The 26598-nt window shown below is 33.5% G+C and overlaps 3 protein-coding genes across 6 annotated transcripts; all 3 read right to left on the reverse strand.

The window, feature by feature from the left end:
* Positions 1–7710: 7710 nt before the first annotated feature.
* Positions 7711–9040, reverse strand: LOC145953565 (uncharacterized). Its single transcript, XM_083067543.1, has 2 exons — positions 7817–9040; positions 7711–7767 (listed from the first exon to the last, which is right to left on the reverse strand). Exons 1-2 carry the CDS (start codon positions 9038–9040, stop codon positions 7711–7713), a joined length of 1281 nt encoding a protein of 426 aa, XP_082923669.1.
* Positions 9041–11255: 2215 nt separating this feature from the next.
* LOC109799831 (putative ATP-dependent DNA helicase CHR12) lies at positions 11256–18474 on the reverse strand. The gene is made up of 12 exons (XM_020360468.3): positions 18198–18474; positions 17973–18120; positions 17823–17887; positions 17317–17505; positions 17032–17181; positions 16283–16681; positions 15926–16185; positions 15581–15799; positions 14648–14855; positions 14420–14573; positions 12794–13399; positions 11256–12226 (listed from the first exon to the last, which is right to left on the reverse strand). The coding sequence occupies exons 1-12, from the start codon at positions 18309–18311 to the stop codon at positions 11568–11570; spliced, it is 3171 nt and encodes a 1056-aa protein (XP_020216057.1). The 5' UTR covers positions 18312–18474; the 3' UTR covers positions 11256–11567.
* A 1131-nt stretch (positions 18475–19605) lies between these two features.
* KAPP (kinase associated protein phosphatase) lies at positions 19606–26044 on the reverse strand. Of its 4 annotated transcripts, none has more exons than XM_083067126.1 (12): positions 25847–26044; positions 25387–25774; positions 25094–25269; positions 24849–25007; positions 23989–24132; positions 23827–23888; positions 21420–21555; positions 21195–21289; positions 20598–20713; positions 20368–20497; positions 19920–20001; positions 19606–19839 (listed from the first exon to the last, which is right to left on the reverse strand). In XM_083067126.1, the coding sequence occupies exons 1-12, from the start codon at positions 25976–25978 to the stop codon at positions 19660–19662; spliced, it is 1800 nt and encodes a 599-aa protein (XP_082923252.1). In that variant the 5' UTR covers positions 25979–26044; the 3' UTR covers positions 19606–19659. The 4 variants fall into 4 exon arrangements, with proteins under 4 accessions (XP_082923252.1, XP_082923253.1, XP_082923254.1 ...); XM_083067127.1 differs by having other exon boundaries at positions 19606–19818; positions 25847–26043; XM_083067128.1 differs by having other exon boundaries at positions 19920–19974; positions 25847–26042.
* Positions 26045–26598: the final 554 nt, after the last annotated feature.

Consider the following 26598-nt stretch of genomic DNA (forward strand, 5'->3'; position numbering starts at 1 on the left):
ATACAAAATGAATATTTTGAAAGCAGCAACCCCCCACACACTAAAAAGAAATGTTTCAATTTCAATTTAAGGTTAGGCCTTAGTTTTTTGAATTCGATCAAACTATGTAAATCCTTTTTTTTTGTCCAATTAAACTTTATACATATGTTCAGTATCAAAGATCGAGAAACATAAACAAAAATCTTCAGAGTGTATAGTTTTTTATATAACTTTAATTTTTGGTACAGTATATATAGATTTTATATTTATTTTACTGTATCAAGAAATATTATCCAAGATTCATGCTTTATATTTATAGAATCTAACTAGCATTTGTTATAAACAATATTAGTTTCAGTACACTGGATCTAAAAAGTTTATTAATGAGTAATATAGACATTATATCAATTATATATTTTTGTGGAAATTAATTAATAAAATAATAAATTGAAATTGATATTGAATGATACAGTTTGATGGAATTTAAATATGAAGTGAATCTCACGTTCATTAAAGTTAAATATGTTAAATAATATATACAAGTAAAAAAGACTCACTGTAATGACCTGCCATGATCTCTACACTTAGTGGAATCGCACTACTACTAGTAAATTAAGAAAAATATTAAGCTGGATAACTCATACATACAGGTATCGGTAAGAATAAAATAAATAAGTTTCTGTATACAAAATAGAACACCATATATGTACAGTCATCCCAAAAATAATATTTCCTAGTGTCGGTCAAACACAAATAAAATCGTTACCCAAAATGGTAACTCTAACACGAGGATCAAACTCCCCGTCTCGCAGCGGTTATCTCAACTAGGGGTGTGCAAAAAATCCAAATTGATCCGAACCGATCCATAACCGATCCGATCCATATTGAAAAATCCGATCCATTTTTAAAAAAAATTCGAACTGAACCATTTTATAAAACCGGTTCAGTTATCCGATCCATTTTTACAAAGTGGATCGGTTCGGTTCGGTTTGGTTTTCTAAAAAAACCGATCCATATATGAGTAAAAAAGTGGATAACTGCACCGCACCGAACCGATCCAATTTCAAAAAAATCGATCCATATTTTAAAAAAACCAAACCGTTCCACTTTATAAAAAATGGATCGGTTAACCGATCCACTTTTATAAAACGGTTCGGTTCGGTTTGGATCGGTTTTTTGAAAAAACCGATCCATGAACACCCCTAATCTCAACTCCAAGCTATCCCTGACATGCTCCCATACCAAGTATGATCATTACAGTCCCACTACATGGAAACAGAAGGGTAAGCTAGAGTTTAAAAATCAATCATACAAGTACATAATAAAATCTATACTACACATGCATCCAACTCAAGTCCCAAAGGAACTTCCATCTCAATCAAATCATTCATTCATCAAACATGAAGTCAAACACCATACACTTCATCATCATAACAATCATGCAATACATGCAACTCATGACAGATATCAATGCATATCAATCATCTAATGCGTCGTCACGCATACACGTAGGAGATCTCCTTAATAGTAGAGTAGTGTAAGTGACATCCCAATCCTACCGAAACCACCCCAACCATTTTCACGCCCAATGCACCCGCTCAATCACAGCTAAACAGGATAAAAATCCTCACTCGGGTTTACTTGGATGATATCACTTACACAATTGGAAGTCTGGATCCACCGTCAGGTATAGAACAACTGGGTATAGGCTTACCACGACCTTGGCATGTATTACCAATTCACTTGTGGAGTTCGCCCACCGACTATCCTCAAGGATCCACGCACCTTCCCAAGTACTTGGTTAAGGAAATAACTCTCGACATCATACTCCGCTCCAATACTAGCTAAGGACTTAGAGGAGACTCACCCAAGCCAGTGGCTTACCTAAGCACCACTCTCACCCAAATCCAGTGGCCTACTTGAGTACCACTCTCATATATCAGTAGCATATCCAAGCACCACTCTCAAGAGACTCTATGTGAGCTCTTCCAGTTCGAAAATATTTTTTCTCTCCTCAAGTCCTAGGCTAGACTCATGCCATAAGACATCACATGCAATTATGCATCACACATCATACATGGTCTGCCCACCATCATGATCAACAATCATACACATACTATAAGACATCACATGAAATAATGCATCATACATCATACATGGTCTATCCACCATTATGATCAAAAATCATACACATGCCATAAGGCATCACATGCAATAATGCATCATATATCATACATGGTATACCCACCATCATGATCAATAATCATACTCATATGAACATATACACATGTCATATCATATTTAAACATTCATATATATCATTACCATGCATACATATGAATCACACCTCACCATACATCATATATCATACATACATGATCTAAAACTTCAACTTTAAACATGCATAAGCATCAATTTCAATCCAAAAATATCAAACACACTCACGCCCGGCGCAACCAAATCACGCCTAGCCTAACATCTAACCCGAGAGCCCTAAGCTCTTTCACGCCCAGCGCGCTCAACCTGCACTCGTCCTAATCCTAGTCAAAGAGTTCAAAAACTCATCCGAACCAACAAATCCAACCACATTCAAACACAAAAACACAATGCCCAAGTTCCATACAACACAAAACAAACTCAAAATCAACATGCACCCATCCGATGCATCAAAATCACCAAAAACCCCATTTTTCCCAAAACCCCAAAAAATGAGCGAATTCTCCGATCCAGCCATGGATCCTCGACTTTCATGCATCAATTGAGTTTCTAAACTCACATGCAACCTAAACAACAAAAATTCTAGCTTCCCTTACCTGAAAATTGGCTCAAAATGGCCAAGAACTAAGGAGAAGTAGAATTTCCTTCCGAAGTTCAACCCGGAACTTCAATCCACCCAAAGCAAGCTTTCTAGTCTGAATTTCAAGAAAAGACAAAAGACATTAGTGATCTAGAAGAGAAGATGAATCATACAGAGAAATTTGGGAAAGAAAGGAACTCACAGACCTAGAGTCATTCTCTCTAAAACTTCTCTCTAAAACCTCTCTCTAAGTTCCCTTCCTCTCTTCTCCTCAACCACATGCATGACACCTATTTATAGAAATCTGGAGTAGCCATAACAACCCATTTCGAATCCGAAACGACGCGTTCTGTACCCCTTCATCATGTGCAAAAATCACATGCAGAATGACTCGTTCTAGGGTTGCCTTTTACTCATAACAACCCTGTTTAGAACGGCCTGTTTCCAACAAGGATTTATAAGCCTATTTAGTGGTTCGGAACGGCCCGTTTCAGTTTGGGAACGACCCGTCTGAGCTACTAAATCACCCTTATTTTAATAGTTTGGAACGACCCATTCTAATTTGGAAATATAGCCCGTTCTAGACTACTAACTACATTACACTCACTTAATTATTTTCTTTAAATTTTGAATTATATTGTGACATTAAACTTACTAGTATAATTTATTCATCGGAGTGTTTCTTATTCTTAGAACTTTCTAAACCAACACATTCAATTTATAGAAATAGCAAGTTTTTCTCATAAACAATATTTTAACATTTTTGAGAAAGTGACACATAAATTATAAAAGTTTCTTATATTAAATAGATGGAAATAAAAATAGTTTTAAAATATAAAAAATCTTGAATAGTTTACCTCATAATTGACCATAATCATACCACCCACGGAAATTGAATAATAATAATAAAACCTGTTTTATATTTCTTCTAACGTTATTTTCTTTTTGCAGCAACATTATATTATTAAGAATCTTATTTTCAGGAAAATAATTTAATTGGAAATGAAAGATTATAAATATCAAACGATTTCTGAGATATAAAATTCTTCATTTTTTATACATCTTAAGATAGTTCTATCTACTTTTTAATACTGTAATTTTTAATATATATAGAGTGAAGAAACATTTTTCTAGCTATCACGTTGTTTTATTTAATTACTAAACAACTGAACTTTTTTTTATTTCAATTATTAAAGGCTAAAAATCTAATTTTGTCCCTTATAATAATTGTTTATTTCAATTTAGTCCCACTTTTATTTTTGGTATCAATTTGGTCCCTAATAAATTAAATTGTTGCAATGTCGGACTTCTGTCCAAATTATTTAGACGGAGTTAATTGTTGACAACGTGGATGCTACGTGGATGCCATGTGAAAGCTGCGTAGATGCCACGTGGATGTCAAATTTTTGTCATGTATCTGGAACCGGAACAGCCCGTTCTGAAACCGGAACGGCCCGTTCTGGTTTCAGAACGAGACGTTCTGGTTCCAGAATGCCACACATACTGTTGATGATTATATCTAGAAATTTTAGATCGTGAAGATAATACTTATTCATATATTTGTAATATTAAAAAATTTACATATAATTTTTAAAAGTATAAATATATATTATAGTTATTTTTTACAAGTTTTTATATCTATAATTATGATTAAGGATGAAAATAAACTAGGTCAAATTATGTTATATTATAATTTAACAGATTTAAACCTAATTTTTGTTAAAAAATACATGTTATAAATATTATATATTTATCTGTCATAAATATTTTTTACTATGTTTGGTTACATAACAATCTTAAAAACCTACTTAATAATAATTTAACACTAATAAAAATATATAAATAAATATGTTAAATCTTATAAAAATTAATTTTAATTTATTTATCATATAAAGATGTTTTTAATATGTGATATAAATTTTTACAATTTTAATTTTTTTTATCAACATAAACAATAAATAAAAAGTACAAAAGTTTGATAAATATCAGATAAATGAATAACTCCTCGAAATTTATATTTTATATATACAATAATTTAAATATATATATATATATATATATATATATATATATATATATATATTGGAATATAATTTTTATTTTTTAAATTATATTATTTTTTAGATAAAAAAATTTGTGTATGTGTAAATGGCTTGTTTTTGATTTTTGAACTACACTGGTGCACTATGTTGGTTGACGTTCTGGAACGACCCGTTCTGAATCCAAAAAGGCCCGTTTTGGAAGCTAGAACGGCTCGTTCTGGTTTCAGAACGGCCCGTTCTTCTGCACGCATTGGTGTTAAATAATGCATTTGGAACGGGTCATTCCAGATGCAAAATTTACACACCATGAGTGCAACCAGAACGGGCCGTTCTGATTCCAGATGCATGACAAAATTTGACATCCACTTGGCATTTACGTAGCTTCCACGTGACATCTACGTGGCATTCACGTGACCAACAGTTAACTCCGTCTAAATAATTTGAACGGAAGTCCGACATTACAATAATTTAATTTATTAAGAATCAAATTGAGACAAAAAAATAAAAGTGAAACTAAATTAAAATAAACAATTATTATAAAGAACGAAATTTAGTTTTTAGCCATTATTAAATCATATGTAACTATCGCACATTTTAAAAACATCTCTTCAAAATAATGCCTCAATAAGAACAAATGAAAGCTATAATTTAATCACCACCACTTAGGATAGGTCCACAAACATTTTTTGATTTTTTTATGAGTGTTTAGGTAAGTTTGCTTTGAATCATTATTCTTTTTTTTGGAAGAAAAAAAAAAGGTGCGAGCACCTTAATCCCGATTTCTACTTCAATGTAAATGAAATAATAAAAATAAATAAAAAAGTAAAGGGTGTGAGGCATATTTCCAGCTTTTGGCCGAAATATAAATACTAGTTCGTGTTATATAACAAATTATGTGAGATTGTGATGTAATGTATGCATGATATGTGATGGCAAAATAATCTTTTAGTTTATATATTTGGACTTTACGGTTTTAGATGTATACTAAGATACCTGACTTGTTTGAAATGAAGGAAAGAAAACAGAGAAGAGAAAATAATTAATTTAAATTTAAATTGCAGGAATACTATATAAAAGAAATTAAATTTTAAATCTATAAAGTCAACTTCTGTCTTTTTTTCCTTCTATTTTTTCTTTAACTAACTAAAAGAAAATACGCCATCATCTTTTCTTCTTTTTTTTTTCATCTAAATTTTGTTTTTGTTCTGCGAGGAATGAACGAGACTTCTTTTTAAGTGGGCTATTGCTACGTACAATATTGACCATTTTGATTTTTGAATTACCAAATGCTTATCCCTTATCTAGGATTCATTGCGTTTTCCTTGATTTTTGAATTTTTTTAAATAATTTAATGGTTTTTTAAAGCTATTAACTCATTAAAAAAATCACATTTTAATATATTTTTATCACAAGATAACACTTTGAACAAACAATGAGTTACTTATAAGCAAAGGTGGGAATCTACATTTAACAATGTCATCAGTCAACTGCTAAGGGTTCTAATTTCTATACGGTCAAATAAAATAATGAAATAAGGGATCGAATCAATTGCCTCGGTGATGTCAAGACCAAATAATAAAATGAAAAGGGACATACTAGTTTATATCCAAGGGAAAGTGATGTATGCCCAGTTTGAAAAACTTCTTGAGTATTTGCCCAGTTTGAAATTTGTGACATTAGGGGTTGTGCAAACATTGAATACATGCAAAGTGAGAACTGGGAAGATACTCCATATTTTGACAATGTCAGAAAATGATATGTGAAGCAATTATCTGTCAAGAATTCAACATTCATGACTTAGCCACGAGATTTGTTGTGCAATTTTTTTTATATTTTCTTTTTATATACAATTAATGATAGTTATCGTTCTTGAAAATATCTTGGATAGACAAATCCTGAAAACAATATTTTTTTTTCTCTTCTTTTTCATTTTATGCTCTTCTTTCTATGTTGTTTCTTTTTCATTTTTTGGCAAATGAAATAAAAATGACAGGTGAGCAAAGATGTTCTGTCATGGAGATTAAAGTTTAGGAGAATAAGAGCAACCAATTTTTTTTTTTTTTTTTTCATAATGAACTTTGTTAAGCATATGATGTGGCTAAAGGGTTGCGAAAATAAGGATGCAAAAGACTCAAATGTGTTTTAAGGTTATTTAAAAGGATTTTTAACATAGTAGCATCTAGTAATTATCGTCTTTTCTTTCATTTTTTTTTTGTTGGGTTTATTTCTCAATCTCTCTTTTTTTATTAAATCCTCAGGCCACAATGTGAATGCTCCGTTTCCACTTACCCACCTACCCTCAACTTTAGTTTTTTGAATAAACTATTTCATTCACGGCAAAGAGAAAGACAAAATCACCAGAAAGTATTTTAAGTAGTTCTCAATTACATAATTTTTAATTAATATTTATAAGATATGTATGTTAGAATAGTGGATTAGGCCTAACTCAACCCTACAAAACCGGCTTTTAAGGTAAGGGTTGCTTTCCACTTATATACTATTCAATTGCCTAATTTCTAGTCGATGTGAGACTTGGGTTTTTCCCAATACACCCCCTCACGTCCAGCACTATTGAGCTGGGTACGTGAATAAATGGTGGGTGGCCCTTTTTAATGATCTAGGATTGGCGGGACTTGGGTTTTTCCCAATACACCCCCTCATGCCTGTGAGACATGCATCAATGGTGGGTGGCCCATTTTGAAAGTGGATCTAAATGGCTCTGATACCATGTTAGAATAGTGGATTAAGCTTAACTCAACCCTACAAAACCGGCTTTTAAGGTAAGGGTTGCTTTCCACTTATATACTATTCAATTGCCTAATTTCTAGTCGATGTGGGACTTGAGTTTTTCCCAATATAGGACATTAGTCAAATAAAATTGGTTTGAAAACATCATAGTCCCTGCAATCTTTGTAACTGTGATGCTGCCATCAGGTAACTTGACAGAAACTGATGGAATTTGTTTATAAGATTGGAATTCAGACAAGGAGAAACACACATGATCTGTGGCTCCTGTGTCTAGAATCCAGAAATGAGACTGGTTAAGTTGTTTACCTGATGCTGAATTGGTTTGGGTAGTGTTTAAGGTAGTAATTTGGTTTGTAGAATGCTGAGACTGTGATATTGAAGTTTGTTTGAGTAAAACCAATAAAGCTTTGTGTTGATCAGGTGTGAAGGTAAGACCAGAATTCTCTTGATTATCCTTTTCAGATTGAAGTTCATCAATTTCATCTTCAAACTGTTCCTCATTAGAACCAACCAAATTATTGGCTGCAGCAGTGTCATTGTTCTTGAAATAATGTGCACGAAAACCATGTTTCCTATAGCAAATATCCTCTGTGTGTCCAGTTCGGTTGCAAAAAGTGCAAACCTTAGTGTTTTGACCTTTTCTAGTGTATTGTCCTCTACCTCTACCAGATGTAGAATTGGCTGTGTTACTCTTGTAACCTCTTCCCCTAGATCTTCCTCTACCAACAGCATTCACAAAAGCAGTGGCTAAAGTCTTAACTGAATCATCATTCAATAAGTTCATTTGTCTCTCTTGTTGGCTTACCATAGAATACACTTTACTTATATCTGGAAAAGGTTCCATCAACATAATTTGGGATCTAACTGCTGCATATTGTTCATTCATTCCTTTTAAGAATCTAATAGCATAGATTTTGTCTCTATTTGACAGAATAGTTGGCACAAGTATGCAGTTACACTTAATTTGACATTGACAACTAGGAATAGGCATAAAATCATCTAACTCCTGCCATAAACCTTTCAAATAAGTGTAATAAGCACTGATCGACAAATCTCCTTGTTTAGCAGCAAACATTTCTTCATGCAAATCGCAAATTCTAAACATATCTCCTTGATAAAATCGATGTTTAAGATCTTTCCATACCTCTAATGCAGTTGAAAACCACATCACACTCTGAACAATTGTTGGAGAAATCGAGTTATTGATCCACGAACGAACCATGATATTGCATCTACTCCATGCCGCAAACGTATTGTCATCAACATTCGGTTTTGGTAGTAATCCATTCACAAACATGTGTTTATTCTTGGATTCCAACGCCATAATCATCGCCTGTGACCACGAATGATAGTTACTGCCATTTTCATTCAACAAAGGAGTAACCAAGCTAGCACTTGGATTTTCACTAGGATGCATGAAAAAAGGACTTGTCGGATCATTGAGGTAATTCACCACCACATTAGCATTCGCCATTGATGAGAAGTAAGTTCAATCACTCCGATAACAGAAATAACAGAAAACTGAGAATTGTTGAAACAGTTCCCGCCAAAATTGAAAAAGAAATTTGCAAGTTCAATCGCAAGAATTCGATGTCTCCTTTGCTAAATCAAACTTCAATCAGAAAAAGAAAACCGAAGAATGAATCCCCTGCTAATGTTGAAGCTGCGAAGGAGTGGAGGGAGAGCAGAGATGAATTCAAGAAGGTTAGCCGTTGTGTGCGGAAATCACAAGAAATGTTGTGATCTACAGCTCCTGCTTTTGTGAACGAAAGGATATACAACTCTGTATGGATTGATTCACCTGTTACTGAGTAGACAAGTGGTCATTTGTCTTGGAAAAACCAACTGTATTCTAAGTGCTTGGCCAGAGTGTTTGGTGACTAGTTATTGGAAATTTAGTTTGTTCATTTGCATGACCTTATTGTTAAAATCTTTGATTAGGTGCAAAGTTTTGCCTTTTGCTGAATATTTTGATTGTGGATGGATGGATGTTGCATTCTGAATTTTGTCAATGTAATTAAATATTATTAATTTTTTTCGTAAATTATAAAACTTTAAAATATGTTATATAATGATTGAGAACATAAACGTATGGTAATCCATAAAAAACCACGTACCTCCACCCTTGTGAAATATATTTCGACATGAAGATGGCTATAGGTCCTATTGGATTCGAGATTGAAAGTGTGAACAACGGAAGGGGCTCACTTTTCTTCTTTTTAACCTTCTCAGGCCATTCTCAGTTGGATTACACATACCAACATCACGCAACCCAGTCAGGCTGCAGGTGCTGATTTTAGGCTCAATGCCAACAACGCAGTTTCACTCCCAAGCAAGCAAATGTGGTATATGTCAACACGACAACACCCCCTACAAGATCAACAGCCAGCAATACCATTACCACCAATTAACTTGTGCACTCCTCTCATTTCTTGCATGTTATATTATGCATTACTAAAACTCTTTGGGGGGTTTAATGTGATTGCTAGTGGCGTCATATATTGATCAAATTTAAGAATGGTGTTATTAGTTTTGATGATTACAAATACAAATTTCTTGAAAAGAAAAGAGTATAAAGTGTATCTTATTTAGTATTTTGAGTCTCTTGAAAAAAAAGAGTGTAAAATATAATTTGTATATTTAAAGTTTTGTTGTTTGTATATTTTGTATTTGACAAATAACTTAGCCTTATATTTTTATGTAAATGATGTCTGATGATAAAAATAACTTATAAAATTAATTTGAAAAGAGAAATGATTAAAAAAATTGAAATATTAAATTTTAACTTAAAATAAGCGATTATCTTAAATAATAATTAATTATTTGTTCAATTTTTTAGTAACCCGAGAAATATTTGCTAAATAATTAATTATTTCACAAAATAATCAATTATCATTCAAAATAATCAATTATTTAACTAATTTTTTTTACACAAATATATTTTAGTTTCTAAAAAAATGAATGATTAAAAATGTATAATTATTTTATTCTCGTATATACTTACAAGTAATTTAAATAGAATTTTAAATTATAATAAATAAAGATCGATAAAAAATATAATAAAAAAAAGTTACATTAATAATTGATTTAAATATAGTTTTAGTCCATATAAAATAACATGTTTTAATTTTAGCTCCTATAAATTTTTTCTTTATTTTTTATCTTTTAAAATTTGAAAACAATATTTTTAGTTTTGTAAAATAAATAAACCTTGATTTTATTTTTTTATAGTTTTTTTATTTTCATTTTTCTAAAATCTAAATTCATTATATTTGATCTCTAATAATTGTTTGAAGGTAAATAAATAATGTTTATTTTAAAATTAGTTAATTTTTTTAGAAGTGTGAAATGCTAACATGACATTAACACAATTATCATAACACCTAATAAAATAAATTAACCTTATAATATAAATATAAACGGTTTAAAATAGTCACAAAATGATAGAGACTATAAATTTAGTTTCAATAATCTAATTAAATTCACGTAACCGAAACTAATACATATAAATCAGACGACTAGGACCCCAAACCGAAAGAGAGAAAAAAATCCAAAGAATAACAAATACCTAATTTAAAAATCTCTCGTATTCTATTAAAACTCCAATAAAATCATCATAAAGCTTATGCCTCATCACCGTCACTCCAAAGTTTTTTTTCTCTCTAAATTTTATACATATTTCCCATAAATCATTCTGCAAGTCATTTGATATTTATTTCGATATATCCATGGAACTCCATTGCTTAACCGTCCATATGGGAGGCGTGGTAATGAACTAAGGGAAATGTGTTTTAACAATTATATTTCACAATAATTCTTATAAATGTTACTACACCTGGAAGGAATTTGCTGGTATCTTCAATTGTTGATGGTGAGTAATCTACCATTTACTCTTGACAGTCACAATTTAAAAGCAGAATCACAATTCAAATGTTAAAAAATTTCTGGCATCCGTGACTGAATTAGAACAATTAGTTCCAGTTTGGTCTTCCATTTGCATTCTACCCTCTACTATCAGAGAATGAACCCTGGCCAAGATAGTTTGATCTCTTCTTTTTGTGAGTATTCCAAGAAAATATATGTTCGTTCAAACCACCAACTCTGACACCTTCAGTTTCATGTTTCTGAGAATTTATTTCTTCATGCCTTTGTCTCTTAGAGGCAGGGCTCACCTCGAAAGTGTCTTCACTTGATCTCTCATTCCTTAACTCTAGTAACCGTTCTTCTGTCCCCTTGTCATCACTAGCTTGTGAATGGTTGTCTACAGGGAAATGGTCTCTTCTTTTCCCTTTGACGGAAACCTTAGATATGTCGTGTCCATTCTCCACAGCCTTCATCCATTGTAGATCACTTAATGTATCTGCATATACCACTTCTTTTCTTTTCCGCTTTCCAGTAACACTACCACTGTCAAAAACTTTGACCTTATCATCCTTATTTAGTGGAGAGTACACCCAATCTGGAACTTCATGCTCTTCCATGAGACGAGATTTGTAATTCTCCTTTTGCCTTCGCTCTTCATCCATTCTCTCGAACAGCCAAAATTCCTCGTCAGATCGGGCTGCGAGGCGGTTAATTTCTCTCTCACTTGGCACATCTGTACCAAGTGAGCTAGTACCTCTACGCATAATCTCCTCCAACATTTCTCTTCTATCTTGAGCTGCAATAAATAAAAATATCACATGTTCATTTTAGCAAGACTTTGGAAGCACAACAACAGGAGACTGAATGATATGGTGGCACATGTGTGTCTCTAGGTTTAACACCTTTTTTTCATTGGTGTTTGTAATTCATAGAATAAGAAAATCAAAGACCTAATGATTCTTTAATCTCCAAGTAATGTTCAAAATCAGGAGAAAGTCAAGTCAAATACAATTAGGAATGCAAAATTCATCTTACCCAACTTACTATTGCTACTCAAATGCTCAACCAAAAAAAAAAAATCTATTCTGCCATGAATAATACATGAGATACCACTTCTATAATTTGTTTATGGCTCTAGTGTCAGTTCGGTACATGGTAATTTTTTAGTTCAGGAAGGTCATCAATAGAATAAGCAGCAATTTGCATGGGTAATACTTGCTCTGAAGTCTGAAGCAGCTACGAAATAAACATTCTTTCCCCGCCCCACCTTTTACAGAGTGCAAAGAAATGCTTTTATAATTCATAAAAAAATTTGCTACTCATGGATAGTCTCGGGATATAGCAGAAGTATCAAAGAACAAACCTGTTGAAGTTGTGTTAAAAAGCCCAGCCTGAATGACTTTAGCATCAATGCCCATCTTTTGTTTAGCACGCTCTAAAATCACCTCTTCAATTGATCCCACACTAACTAACACAAAAACTCTAACTTCCTTTTTTTGTCCAATGCGATGTGCTCGATCTTCAGCTTGTTGATCCATTTGTGGGTTCCAATCGCTGTCAAAGATAATAACAGTATCTGCTGTTTGCAAGTTCAAACCAAGACCTCCAGCACGGGTGCTCAAGAGAAACATAAAGTATGGAGAATCAGGTGCATTAAATTTCCTTAGTAGGGAACCTCTTTCCTCAGTTTTTGTTGAACCATCAAGTCTAAGAAATTTAAAATCATGAAGTCGCAGATAAACTTCAAGAATGTCCATGAGACGAGTCATCTGTGAAAAAAGGAGAACTCTGTGACCAGCTCTACGAAGTTTTGGAAGCAAACGATCAAGAAGTTCAAACTTTCCTGATGCACTGACAATCTCCTCCTTGTGTTTATAGATATCATAGTCACCCACAAAGAGGTAGGGATGGTTACAGCATTTTCTGAGTTGCATTGTCAAGTTCTGTAAACTTTTTGATTTTCCAGCACCTACAGATTGTTTTCTAATCAGTCAAAAGTTTGCAACACAAGTTCCCAAGCATCAATTAAGTATAGAAGGAAATAAATAACCAATTAACATAATAGGGGTGGTTTTTTGTTGACTTGGGGGGGAGGGGGGGGGGAGGGAAGAGAACAATACAGTTATACAGGGGTGAAAATTTTTTCTTCTGATAAAAGGAAAACAGGAAAACACAGCACCAGTTGATCAGAAATCATATTCATATTGAATTAACAATTCATCACAAAATACCAATTGGTAAAACATAATTCTCAAAAAAGTGGTTTGGAACCTATTCAAACATACAAAACTAGCTTGTAAGATGAGGATTACTTCCATTTATAAACACTAGTATGATTATATCATTAATCGATGTGATATCTCCAACACGCCCCCTTCATACTTAGAACCGGACATCTTGAACATGAAATTTGCAAGACTAGATATTTGTGAGTGGTCCAATAATAGTCTAATAGTGGGTGACCCGATAAGCCAACACTTGTTAAGATAGATTTAGCACCATCTTAAGAAAGTGATTTGGAATTTAACATTTGTAGGTGATTTAATAACGACTTGATTGCGGGTGACTTGATAGGCCTAACAAAACACTCATTAGGATAAGTTCTGACAGCATCGTAAGAAAATGGTTTGGAGCCTAACTCAACATTATAAAACAAACTTATAAGGTGAACATTGTTCCCTACTTAAACATTAATATGATCATACCACTAATTGATGTGAGATATCCAACAATAATAAAAACAAATTAACATCCAACTGAATGGTGAAAAGGAATCTCCTTTACTTCCCAAGAGATGGGCAGAACTTATTCAATAGTCAAGGGTTTTCACTTTTGAGAATCAACTAAAAATAGGGTGGGATGGGATATACAAAATACCTTTAGCAGAAGCAGACCAATATTCAAATCAAACTTGGGAAAAACAATTACATCTTTACAAGGTTAAGATAAGCAAATTAGGAAATAACTGAAAAACAATGGAGATACAAACCATTGTCTAAGCCAACTCTCCCCACATCAGTGACTTGTTGATAATATACTTTCTGCCAGGCGGACAAATCACATTTGAGTATGACCTGAGATTTGCTAGGAAGAAACTTTTCCACCTCATCCTTTTTCCTTCTCAATATGAAGGGCCTTATCACCTAAAAGTGTGAATGATATTGATCAGAATGATGTTGACAAAAGAAAGAAAATAAGAAACGAGAGAGAAGCTCACTTGATGCAGACGGCGAATGACCAATAACTGTTCTTCATCATTTAGAGAGACATCAACTCGATCTGCAAAGGGAGCATTAAACCAATCCTCGAAATTCTGAACTGAATTGAAAATGTTTGGAAGGAGAAAATTGAGCAGGGACCATAATTCCTGCAAACTGTTCTGAATTGGGGTGCCAGTCAACAGAAGTCTTCGTTGAATGTGATAGCTGCATAGAAGTAAAAATATAAATTATAGAAGTCATAAATGTAGTTCTGTCCAATTCTAATGAATTTATATTAAAGAAATGAGTTTAATCTAACAAAATTGTTTCAAACAGAACAAGAAAGTCAACAAGATACGTTCCAGAGACTAAAGAAGTCTAGAAGAAATATATTATAGTGATGTAACAGAACAATTGAACAAACACAATGCATATAAGTAAAATTCTAAAAACAGAGCTGATTGACCATTTTTTATTTCAACTAAGCAATTTAGCTAAAAGACTTGTAGAAGCCGAATAACCATCCCATCGGCCATAGTCTCAAAATTAAATTTTTAGTTGGGGTTTAGGTCAAATTGAGTCTAACCAGTTCTCAAACCTTTACCCTTTACAGAGATAATCAGATAAAGATTAAAGAACTAAATGAAATTTATATGTAGATATAAATCGGTTAAATCCAAACCAACATAAAATAAAAGAAAGGGTGCCATGGGATTGACAGGTAATGCACTGTGTTGTTGACTGCTTTGACCATGCTATGCACAGTTTTGAAAGCAACATTCCACTTTAATTTCAGCATATATTTTTTCTTCAGTCTGGTAGAGTGCCATCAAAGGATAGCATAACCAGAACCAAGGGAAGTGAACATATATTAAACATCACTGTAACATGAACATCAATATTGTTGAACATGTTAACAATCATCATATCACCAAGAAGTAGGATCATACCCAGAGTCCAGGGTTCTTGCTAGAGCACACTCATGATTCTTCAATCGATGCCCTTCATCCACAATCAAGTAGTGCCACTGGATTTTCTTGAGAAATGCTTTATCTCTCATTATAAGATCATAGTGTGTTATCAGAACATTAAATTTCCCCTCCCCTGACAATTCTTCCTTCATTGCTTTCCTCTCATCCAGCCGTCCATCATACAGAATGGTTGTTATGCTGAATCAGAAAGAAAATGTACAAATGATTTGAAAATGAATAAGATGCAAAGAATTAAGGATTTGTTACCCTCTCCCTACCAAAACAGGATAATAAATGAATTTTGTATGTCTTCCCTGGACATACCTAGGAGCCCATGTTGAGAATTCATTGATCCAATTTGGCAGAACAGCCTTTGGAGCCACAATCAAGTGAGGACCAGTCACACCCTTGTGTTCCATTAGATATGCTATCAATGAGATGGTCTGTATGGTCTTCCCAAGCCCCATTTCATCAGCCAAAATTCCATTTAAGTTGTTATTGAACAAAGAAAGCATCCACTGAAGGCCTTCTAGCTGGTATGGTCTTAATTCTCCACCTTGAAGAATAGATGGCTGCTCAGTTACCTGTAAATAGTTAAGCTTGTTAGTATTCAATTTTATTTAAATTTTCTTGAATTTTGAATGTATGGAAAAATCACACTAAATTAAATACAGTACCTACCTTTTCTTGAATTGAATGTATGGCAGAATTGTATTGCCGCTGACCTTCAAGTAAATCACTAGCATCACCACCATTATGATCAGAATCTGTCAAATCCACATCTTCCTCAAGAGGTGATTCTTTAGAAATTGCGTTCTTCAATCCATCTGACTCAGGTAAATCAGTTTCTGAGTCTTCCAAGGGTTCAATACCATCTGATAGTTTTGAGTCCTTTTGACGTTGAACAGCTGCTCCCAAATTTACAAGTAGTTTATTTGTTTCTTCAAGAAGCAAAGTCAATCTTTCATTCTTACTCTCTTTCACCATTCTCATGTAAGCTTCCTGATCATCAGCCTTTAAGGCTTGGAATCTCAATTTCTCTGCCCGTGTTGCACGTTGTCTTTGCCTTCCATGCCATGCCTTCAATATTATTTACGAGAATTCATAATCCATATTCAATCAATTAAAAGTGATCTTTCAACCCATAAAGAAGAGAAAAAAATAATATCTAAAATGTCATAGAAATGTCACTAAAAGCAAAAGAGGACATGATCAAATTCAAACATTCTTCAACATATTTACATATTTCAGAAATAAACAATGTTATTGTCCTTTTATATCCTATATTATCAAAAGAACATACACACACACTCGGAATATCTTTTTTTCACTTACAAGTATTTCTAATCGTATTAGGCCAAAAAGTTATATCCCAAATTTTATACATAAGCTTCCCGTGTAAAAATTGAAAGATGGAGAAGAAAGTGTACCTGAACACCATCATTCCTTTGTTTTCTCCTCTTCATGGAAGCTTGAATTTGTAATTGGAACTCACGGACAGTATTCAGTATTTCTGCAAAAAATCTTCTTTTTCTGGTCTCTATATGATTCTTTGCCTGCTCTTCCAATCTTGATAGTCTCTGCATTTGAGTATGAGTTAAAAAAGTTTCATAATCATCATCAACAAATGTAAACAATACCCTATATATCCATGATATGAAAAACGAATTCAAACCAACTGCAGAGGGGACACGAAACATAAAATGGAAAGCCACCTCAGCATCCCGTTTCTTCCTTATTTGATCATCGGCATCCATGGCAAATGGATCTCCAACACCATAGGGCGGACGACGTAACCTCATCATGCTCCAATCAAACAATTGCCTGTCAGGATATGCACACTGGACATTGAGCCAGTATTCAGAACTCACATCAGTCCGCACCTTCCTCTGCAACTCAGCTAGCTGCCAGAAAAATGGTCGTTCCCGAGAAGGACACAGTTCTCATCATTTCTCGGCTCTACTTATTAACACAAGCAAATACACATATAATTAGAGTCTGTTTAGATACAACTACAAGCTAAAAGCTAAAAGTGCCTTTGAGAGCTTCTCTATCGGAAAAAGCTCTTGATTGTCTTTAGAAAAACTCTCAAAAGCTATTCCAAGTTTGTATCTAAATAGACTCTCAATTTCGCACAGGAAACAGCTCTTGACCTATTTGTAAAATGAATCTACCAAAGCTAGACGATATACAGTAAAATTAATGATGGAATGAAATTTACCATCAATCCATAAAGCTCAAGCAGGCACCTAGTCTGTAGGTCCTCCCCTCTGGTTGAAGGCAAAGCTGGTTGAGAAAACAATTAGTTAGGTTAAGCGATAAGGAGACGCAGCATGTGTTAAAGCATAGGAATAGGGAAGTGGGAGGGAACCTTGGAGCTGGGTTAAGCGGTGGTGAATCCGAGTCTGGTAACGGCTTTCCATTGCTTTGTGCAATTTGGAAGCGGAGGAGCGGTGAGGGCGTTGGTTCAACAGCGCATCTTGAAGGTCGGCGAACAAATCTTGTTGGGGAGCGTCGGCCTGCGTAAGAGAAGAAGAATGAAAAAGATAAAAATGGTTGATGGAGGAGAAGAGAGGAGAAGAGAAGAGAAGAGTACGGAGGAGTGAGATCGGAGATAGATAGAGGAAACGGTGTGAAGGAGGTCAGGGGGAAGAGGGAGGTTGCGGGAAACGAGGTTGAGAGCACCAATCAGTGACACCGCTTGCTCCATCGCTCTCTTCTGCTTCTGCTGGCGCCTGGCGGGAGAGACCCTCACCCTTTTACTTTTAATTAATTAATTAACTTCCTAATATTTTTGTATTAATCTCCCTCTGTCACTTTGCGTCTCTCAACCACTCACTCTTCCTTTCAAAGTCATGCAAATTGCAAATGCAACCCTCTACGGCTTCCTTTTTTTCCCTCTCTATGACTCTATACCATTGTGAAATGTGAATATTCCTTTCAATAATCCTTTTCTTCTATATTTTTATTTTTATATGGATTATTTTACTTTTCTTATTTTAATCACACATTTAAATTATTTTTTTCTTTCAATATCTTTTTTATTTTAATTTCCTTATCCTCTTTAAATAACTATTTACTTAATTACCCATTACATAATTTTATTTTTTTTTAATTTCTTCAAAAAATAAAAAGACACAAAGTCACTATTTTTTCATATTTATCATAATTGGTCTGTTTATCTTTCTAGATCTACTTTTATCATGCAAAAATCTTTTATGCAACTTTCGCAACTAACTAAATAGCAATCTATTAAACTCAAAACTATTATTAACATAACTTCAAGTGATAATAACTTATATTTTTTAATTAAAATGTTTAAAATTCAAATTTTAATTTTGATTATAAAATAAAAAATAAATTAAATTGAGAAGATAATATTAAAAAAAATCAAATTTTAACTTGACTTGATATAATACTAAGTAGACAGGAGAAATAGTTCGAATGTATCATCTTCTATCTACTATTTTTACTCTTTAAAAAAAATCTAACTCTATTTAAAACATTAAGATTATAATTTAACTCTTAATAATGCTTCAATTTTCAAAAATAAATCCGAATTTAAAATATTGAGATTATAATTTATAATACCTTAATAAATCTCTCTATTTTTATAAAATGTGTCTATATTTAAAATTAGCTTAATTAAAATTAATTTATAATACATGAAGTAATTATATTTAAGAAAAAATTAATGCACAAGTTTCAAAACAATTGCAATGTTCTCTATTGAATTTAGAGTTTTCTTTTTTACGGTTACAATATTAAAAATTTATAGAAATTCTCAGGTGTTGGTGTTACAATACAATATAATGGAGATTTCAAAACGTGCTTTGGTGTTCGTGACTCTTGAAAGCAATATTCAAACCTGCCGCAAAATGGAAGTCAAGATGTATGAATAGCATTCCTCCGGGAACTAAACGAAATTATCATTGCGTTTTTTCTCCGTTTTTTCATTTATCTGATTCCATGAGTTGGGCTTGAGAACAAAATAAGGATAGAGCTTGAGAGAACAAAAATATGTATTAATATTACTGTAACACTATTCCTAATTCATACTAGGATTCAACTTTACAAGAGAATCTGTTGGAGGTATCAAAATCTAAGAAAATTACAGAGGTATTATCCTTTGTTCGGAGTGTTTTAGCCTCATTCAACAACAAACTAGCAGTCTTTTCTGCTGTACTCTCTCTCTCTGAATAGCATCTCTCCCTCATCTGTGCATTTGAGAAAGCCAGCTGTCAGATCAAATTGGTAAGAAATAGAAAGGAAAAAAAAAATTACTACACCTAGAAACGAAAGTTCTTTTATACAAAACCTGGAACACGAGCTGAATTGCCTTCTTCACGCTGATGACATCCCATAACCCATCGCTGAAAATTTTGCATGTCAACGTTTTACTTTCAACATGGCCAAAAGAAAAATGTGAAATGTTCGACAAATAAGCCGGTGACTGAAGTGTTTTAAAGAAAAAACACCATGGTTTTGATCTTGAAAAATGAACCTGGTTGCATCACTATTTCTAGAAGGAATAAAGCTTCTTCAAAATGTGCAAGTAATGGTGAATCCATCCATTCGATTTAATGTAAGTTGTGATATTAACCCGCAAAAATTCTAAGGTGAATCACCGTTACTTGTTCACTTTAGACGAGTTTTTTCCTTCTAGAAGTAATATTACTGAGAGACATGATTCAGTCAACCAGATCATTCAGAAGATGCACTTTGCTACAGAAATTTGTAAAAGCATGCATCATAAGAATAATTACCTAGCTAGAATAGCAAAAGCCTTGCTTGCTTCATCAATATGCACCACTTGACTTATGTAAGGTTCTGAACTGAACCGGGAATCCTGCTGTTTCAGGAATTTGTCCCCAAGCATTCTTGCCAGATTTATACCTGCATCAAGTGAGAACCCGAATCAGCAATTGCCAAGTCAATATTGTATTTTAGGAAAATGGAATTTGATCTGTTTCAGTGAAATTTTTTCCTGTCATACCATATAGACGTGTTTCCCCATCTTTTAATGGTTCACCTGTTTCTTCGATTCTGAGTCTTTCAGAATAATTCGCTATCTTGTGATCTTCTGTCATCTTGATTTGTTTCCCATTCACACTGCCAAAAATAATCCAATGAGTTTGATACAGACAAAAAAGTATATACACAAGAATTTGAATCAATTTAAGCCAACATACCCATACGTGACCAAATTAAAAATCTATAGCTATAAATATAATTGAAGTCACTCGGATAAGAATATGGCATCTATTAGTACGACAATTGTTTCATATAAGTAAATAGCTAAAATCCTGTGAAAATTTATAAGTAGACAAAACTGTAGATCTGCTATCCACATTAAAAGTTCCAGAACTAGTAATGCAAGGATTTATTTTTGTAAAAAAAAATTATAGAACAAGTGCATCTCAGACGTAACAAGAAAAATAAAGCTAAGCAAGCATAAATCATTATTAAGTTATAACCATATTATTTTGTTTCCGATATCCTGATTGTCATCATGTCATGTTCCCTACCCTTGACCCATTTAAAATACAAACAAGTCATCCGAAGCATTCCAGTTAGTTTGATAAACAAAAACCTCATAATGCAGGCGGAGTCTCCAACATTAGCACATTGCGCAAAGAAATTTTCATTGCCATCAGTCCACACCAGAAGCACTGTTGCTGTACATCCCTGCAAAGAGTTTGTTAATAAAACAAACAAACCATAAATACAAAAATTTAGGACAGATAATAAGAAATAAAATACTCATGCATATGGCCTAAGGTTTCACTATACAAGATCAGAGGGGAGCACATAATACCTCATAATAGTGATTCATGTGTGCTTCTGTTTGAGAAAATGCATCTCGAAGAATATCTGAAGCATCACAGAGTGATAAAACCCTTTCCCTTTTTAATGAATCCGATAAAATGCTAGCAATTATCTCAGGAAAAAGTCTGAAAAAAGAAATACAGAATATTAGTAGTATTTTGCATATTAAGAAAAGCCATGAACTTGGATAAATAAATAAAATAAGCACAGAAACTTGTTGCAATTCTGATAAATTATTAAGGAATACATTTTAGTAAATTTGTCCTTTTACTAAAGGTCCCAATTTCACTTGGCAATTAGCAAGGTTTTGCACATTCAATCATCATATCATTATATATTTACTATTAACTAGCTTTTATCATATATATATATATATATATAATATATATATAATCATAATAAAACTAGAGAAGCGAAACATATCGGTCATGAAGTTTGTGGTATCCATCTGGATGGGTCCAGAATTACTTCAGAACGTATGCAAGCATGCGCTGCTGAAACTTATATTGCTGGACCTGACTTATTTTGTCCTCTTATTATCTATAAATATATCAATGGACTAAAAAACACTTCCGTACAACTTAGAGCAGAATGAAAATTCTCAGGTACAATTATAGCTCATTGTCCATTATTGGCTTGGGATACAGCAGGCCAGGCTTATTGTTGGAGATACGAATGATAGATTGGAAGGGAAGGAGGAAAAGAGAGAATTAAGAGTGTGTTTGGAAAAGCTGTGGAAATTAGATTATTTCAATAATCAATTATTGCTATAATGGATTATAATTAAAATAAAATTTTGTTTGGCTAAGTATGCTGAAAGAGATTTTAAGATGTTTATTTTAATTTGGATACAACAAAAAATCAGTTATTATGCAGTAAATCAACTTAAAAGGGAAAAAAATTGTTGAGAAATAATCATTAGCTGCAAATTTTCAGCTTCATAAAACAACTTATTTTTCTAGAAAAAGAGTTATGTACAAATTTAAGTTGTTGACCCAAACATACAACTTATTTTGCAAATAGCTTTTCTCCTGAAAAAACAGTTGAAAGTGGGAAAGTTAATCTTCCCAAACATGCTCTAAGACTCATAAATGAATTTATATCTAACAAATCCCATAATGTGCCCTTTTAAGCAAATATCCCTTTCAGTTTAAAGCATGAACAATACAAAGACCAACTTGTGCTGAAATTAAACATTTACATATAAAGAGTGGGAACAACAAAGATCACTCGATCATATAGGCTTTGATGCCATACAAACTAACTATTCCAAAAGCTTAAATTGTTTAGTCAAGACTTAAAAAAGAATTATATCTATTATGCCATTATATCAACACTTAAACTACTTATACCACTAGACTACTAATAAATCAAATAAGGAAATATAGGAACTATGGTATCCAATTTCACAAGATTATCCAATATAGTTTAAAATATTCTAAGATACAATCACAATATTCTGAAATATTTTCTAGAAATTTTAACACACCCCCTGAAGCTAAAGCAGTAGCTTACTATGTTTTAAGTTTATTATGATATAACACATTTATAGAAAATAAACTAACACCGTAACTGTAATGCAGTAGCAGGCAACAGCACTTGAGACTACAGATAGAATCAGGTCATCTAGAACTGGGAACAGGCTAGCGGGTCCTAGTCAAAATAAGTTACCATTGAAATGATCATGGAAGAAAAGTAACCGCTGGTATGATCATTAGTGGACTGCAGGTCTGATTGTTAACAAGGATCACTTTGATGCCATGTTGAAATAATATGGATTTAGGTAGGGAAGAAGGAAATGAGACAAAAACGCAATGATAATATTATTTTTAGTATATGATGTCAAACAAAATACTAACCCCTGTTTATACCAGTACTAGGAAACAAATCAAATCAGGAAATATAATGAAATATGGAATCCTCTCCTATGAGATCATCCAAGATACTCCAGATGCAATAATAATATTTTCCAAATATTCCAACAGTAGGCAAGTCAAAACAGTCTATTAAACGTACTTCATATATTAGTGTTTGATCAATTACAGTATGAAAACTCCCGGAAACAACATAAACTCGTACCATACACATTTAAGTTACTAAAGGCTACAAGAGAAAGTTGAAACATACAGGACCTATCACATACTATAGAACAATCAGTAGATGAAGTTCAGAGATAGTACTATAGTAATATGCACAATTGCCAATAACAGTGAATTATGGTGATCCCCCTTCACAGCCATCAAAAAAGGCAGCATGACAAGATTAAATGAATTCTATTCATTAAGTCCACTATCCATAGTCACCAACATAAGGAAGTATAGAACTGGCAAGCATTAACATAAAGCTTCATGAAAATGGCAAACAAAAATTGCCAACCTAAGGCAAAAAATACTAACTTGCTAGCAGATTTGGCAGCCCCATCTCCACCATGCCCATCACAAATGCCAAAAAGTCCAAACTGAAAATTAGGAATAAAGGTGGGTTAGGTCCCTTTGGTAAGTAAGAAAAAAGAACAGAAGAGAACTTCATTTAAGGAGTGCTATGAACAAATCCAAAACCTGATCCAGCCCAGGTAGAGGCCATTGATAATAGCACATGTCTTCCATAGGAAGCTTTTTTCCTCCTCGACGCAAAGCCATGGGATCTGATGCCATACCAACTCCAAAGGGAATGTGATGCTGAGTTTGCGAAGTAACATGAACCTGACATATATTGAATCACAGTGAATTATAAAACTTTTTTAGAAGAAAAAACTCTACAGTAGCATTTAAAAAATAAAAAAAGCAACAGCAGCATACTCACTTCAAGTATACCATTTTAATTTTAAAGTAAAACAAAGAGTGCAAAACATACAAACAACAAACATAACTTTAACACTTAAATCTAATTACAACAGACTTTGAAAAAAAGCATGTACAGAACTTGCTTTCTAAGTGAACACAGAATAACCAAAATGATGCATTATTTCTTATCTCAGAGGAGGGAGGAGATTGATCATTGAAAGAACATAAACTACAGTCTAAATTCACTCAAGCTTAAATCTAATTCTGAATATGTAACTTCTAGTCAATCTAGTTCAGCAGAAACAGTCAAGAACTATTTTACATGAATAAAAGTATACTCCTATATCTATGAGCATGAAAAACAAAACAGCAGTTGGCATTCAAATAAACTCCTAAACAATATATTCCATATAAAAGCATTCTTGGCTTATAAAACAGAGCAGAAAACTCTGTAATTATGAATTACCAACTAAAATGTATTCAGCCTGTAAGAGCTGCAGACAGTCTCATCACAGCCAATATGATGCATACAGAGTTACAGGGTATAAGCTTCGCAATCGCAGGTATGACAATCAGAAGCCAAAACATAAAAAAAGTGGCAGTGATTTTAACTGAGATGCAGTCCTAATACTCACCATTATTTTTGACGTTGTTCCAAGTGTTATGATATCTCCATTAGCAAGATTCATCGAATCTCCCCAGTTCCTACTTCCAGTGTCCGGATGGTTGATTGGCTTGGAATTCAACAGCGTTCCATTCAGACTACCCATATCCACCAACTCCCATTTCATTTTCTGAAAATTCAATTCCAACAACAATTATCACACACCATACACCTTAAAAATCCAATTGAAAGTCCAACAGCACAGACAGAGTTTACATCCAAATTCCACTTGATCAACGCATGCTTTCCCGACACTTCTGAATCCTTGATCAACAAATCACTTGGAGAAACCCTCCCCAAGGTGAGGGGTAGACGAGAGGGGTTTGTCGACTGCACGGAACACCGGAGTCCCTGAGAAGGGCCACTGATAACCTCCAGAGTGAGGCAACTTCCTGCACTTCTAACAAAAGGATATGTCATTATGTTGACATGTTTGGCACATAAACACAAAGAAAACACATACATGGAGCAATATCAGTTGAATAAAAAAAAGAGACTAAGGAAATTACTTTGATCAGAGATATCTCTTTCGACAAAGTGGTGAAGTCTTTCAGTTTGGAAAGTGGGCGGGCCATGCTTATGAATTTGAGCTAAATGAGCTGCGGGAAGCTTAAGCGTTTGACCAACGTCAACGTCTTCAGAGGAAGGATCGGAGATTACATCGACAATGAGAGTATCACCAGCCTGAGGCATGTTAGGTGAAGCGGAAAGGGTTTGAAGCCTTTGCTTATGAACAAGGCCTTGGCCATGAGTTCTGGGAGAGCGAAAATGAGCTTCAGTGGGATAACAGGCGCCCTCGAGATCATAATCCCTAGGCAATTCATTGGTCTGATTCTGATTAAACGACGACGCATTTGCATCGTCTTCGGATAGAACGAGGGGCCTATCTAGCTCGCCCTGGGATTGGAGTATGCGATTAGGGTTGGAAAAAAGGAACGGTGAAAATAGAAGAAATGGAGAGAGGAGTACCTTGTTTGAGGAGCGGAAGCGCGAAGAGGAAAAGAAGCGCCATGGTTTGAAGAGAAAGAAGAGGAAAATGATGATGAGAAGAAGCATAAGGAGAAGGAGCACAGTCACAATGGTTTGTAGGATCGGACCCATCGTCTTCCTTCTCTCTCTACTATTTCGCAAGACAGATTGCCTCTGGGTTTGCGACAACCTCGCTTTGAAATGGTCACACCTTTTTTTTTTCTTTTTTTTTTTCCGTCCAAATTACAAATTACGACAAACCATTATTATTATTATTATTATTATTATTATTATTATTATTATTATTATTATTAAAGTGAATATCAATAACTGAAAAGAAAAGTATAATTTTCTTGGAGACAAGGCAAGTTTTTAGTCACAGTCAATAAATATATATATATATATATATGGTGATAAAGCGTATGATAATATGTTGGACAAAACTATTCTAATTATATTTGTCCAAACCTTAAGAATACTCTAAACTGGAAAGTGGTGGGCAAGTTATAATAACAACAGAAACAGTGATTGTTATAATTAACAATAATAATGGTTATTGCCCCAACCCCAATGGATAAAATAAATAAATAAATAATGGTTATTGTCAGTGAAGTAACGGCAGTTTGTTTTTCTTTCTGCACATTTTGGTAAGACAATGAAGCTGGCTCGCCAGTTTTCTTTGTATGAGACTATATATATATATACAGAATTTCAGCTGACAACTAATTATATCTTTTAACAGTATCATGTTA

This window comes from Cajanus cajan, chromosome 11 (assembly GCF_000230855.2).
Source record: "Cajanus cajan strain Asha chromosome 11, NIPB_CcT2T_4, whole genome shotgun sequence".
NCBI classification, from domain to species: Eukaryota; Viridiplantae; Streptophyta; class Magnoliopsida; order Fabales; family Fabaceae; genus Cajanus; species Cajanus cajan.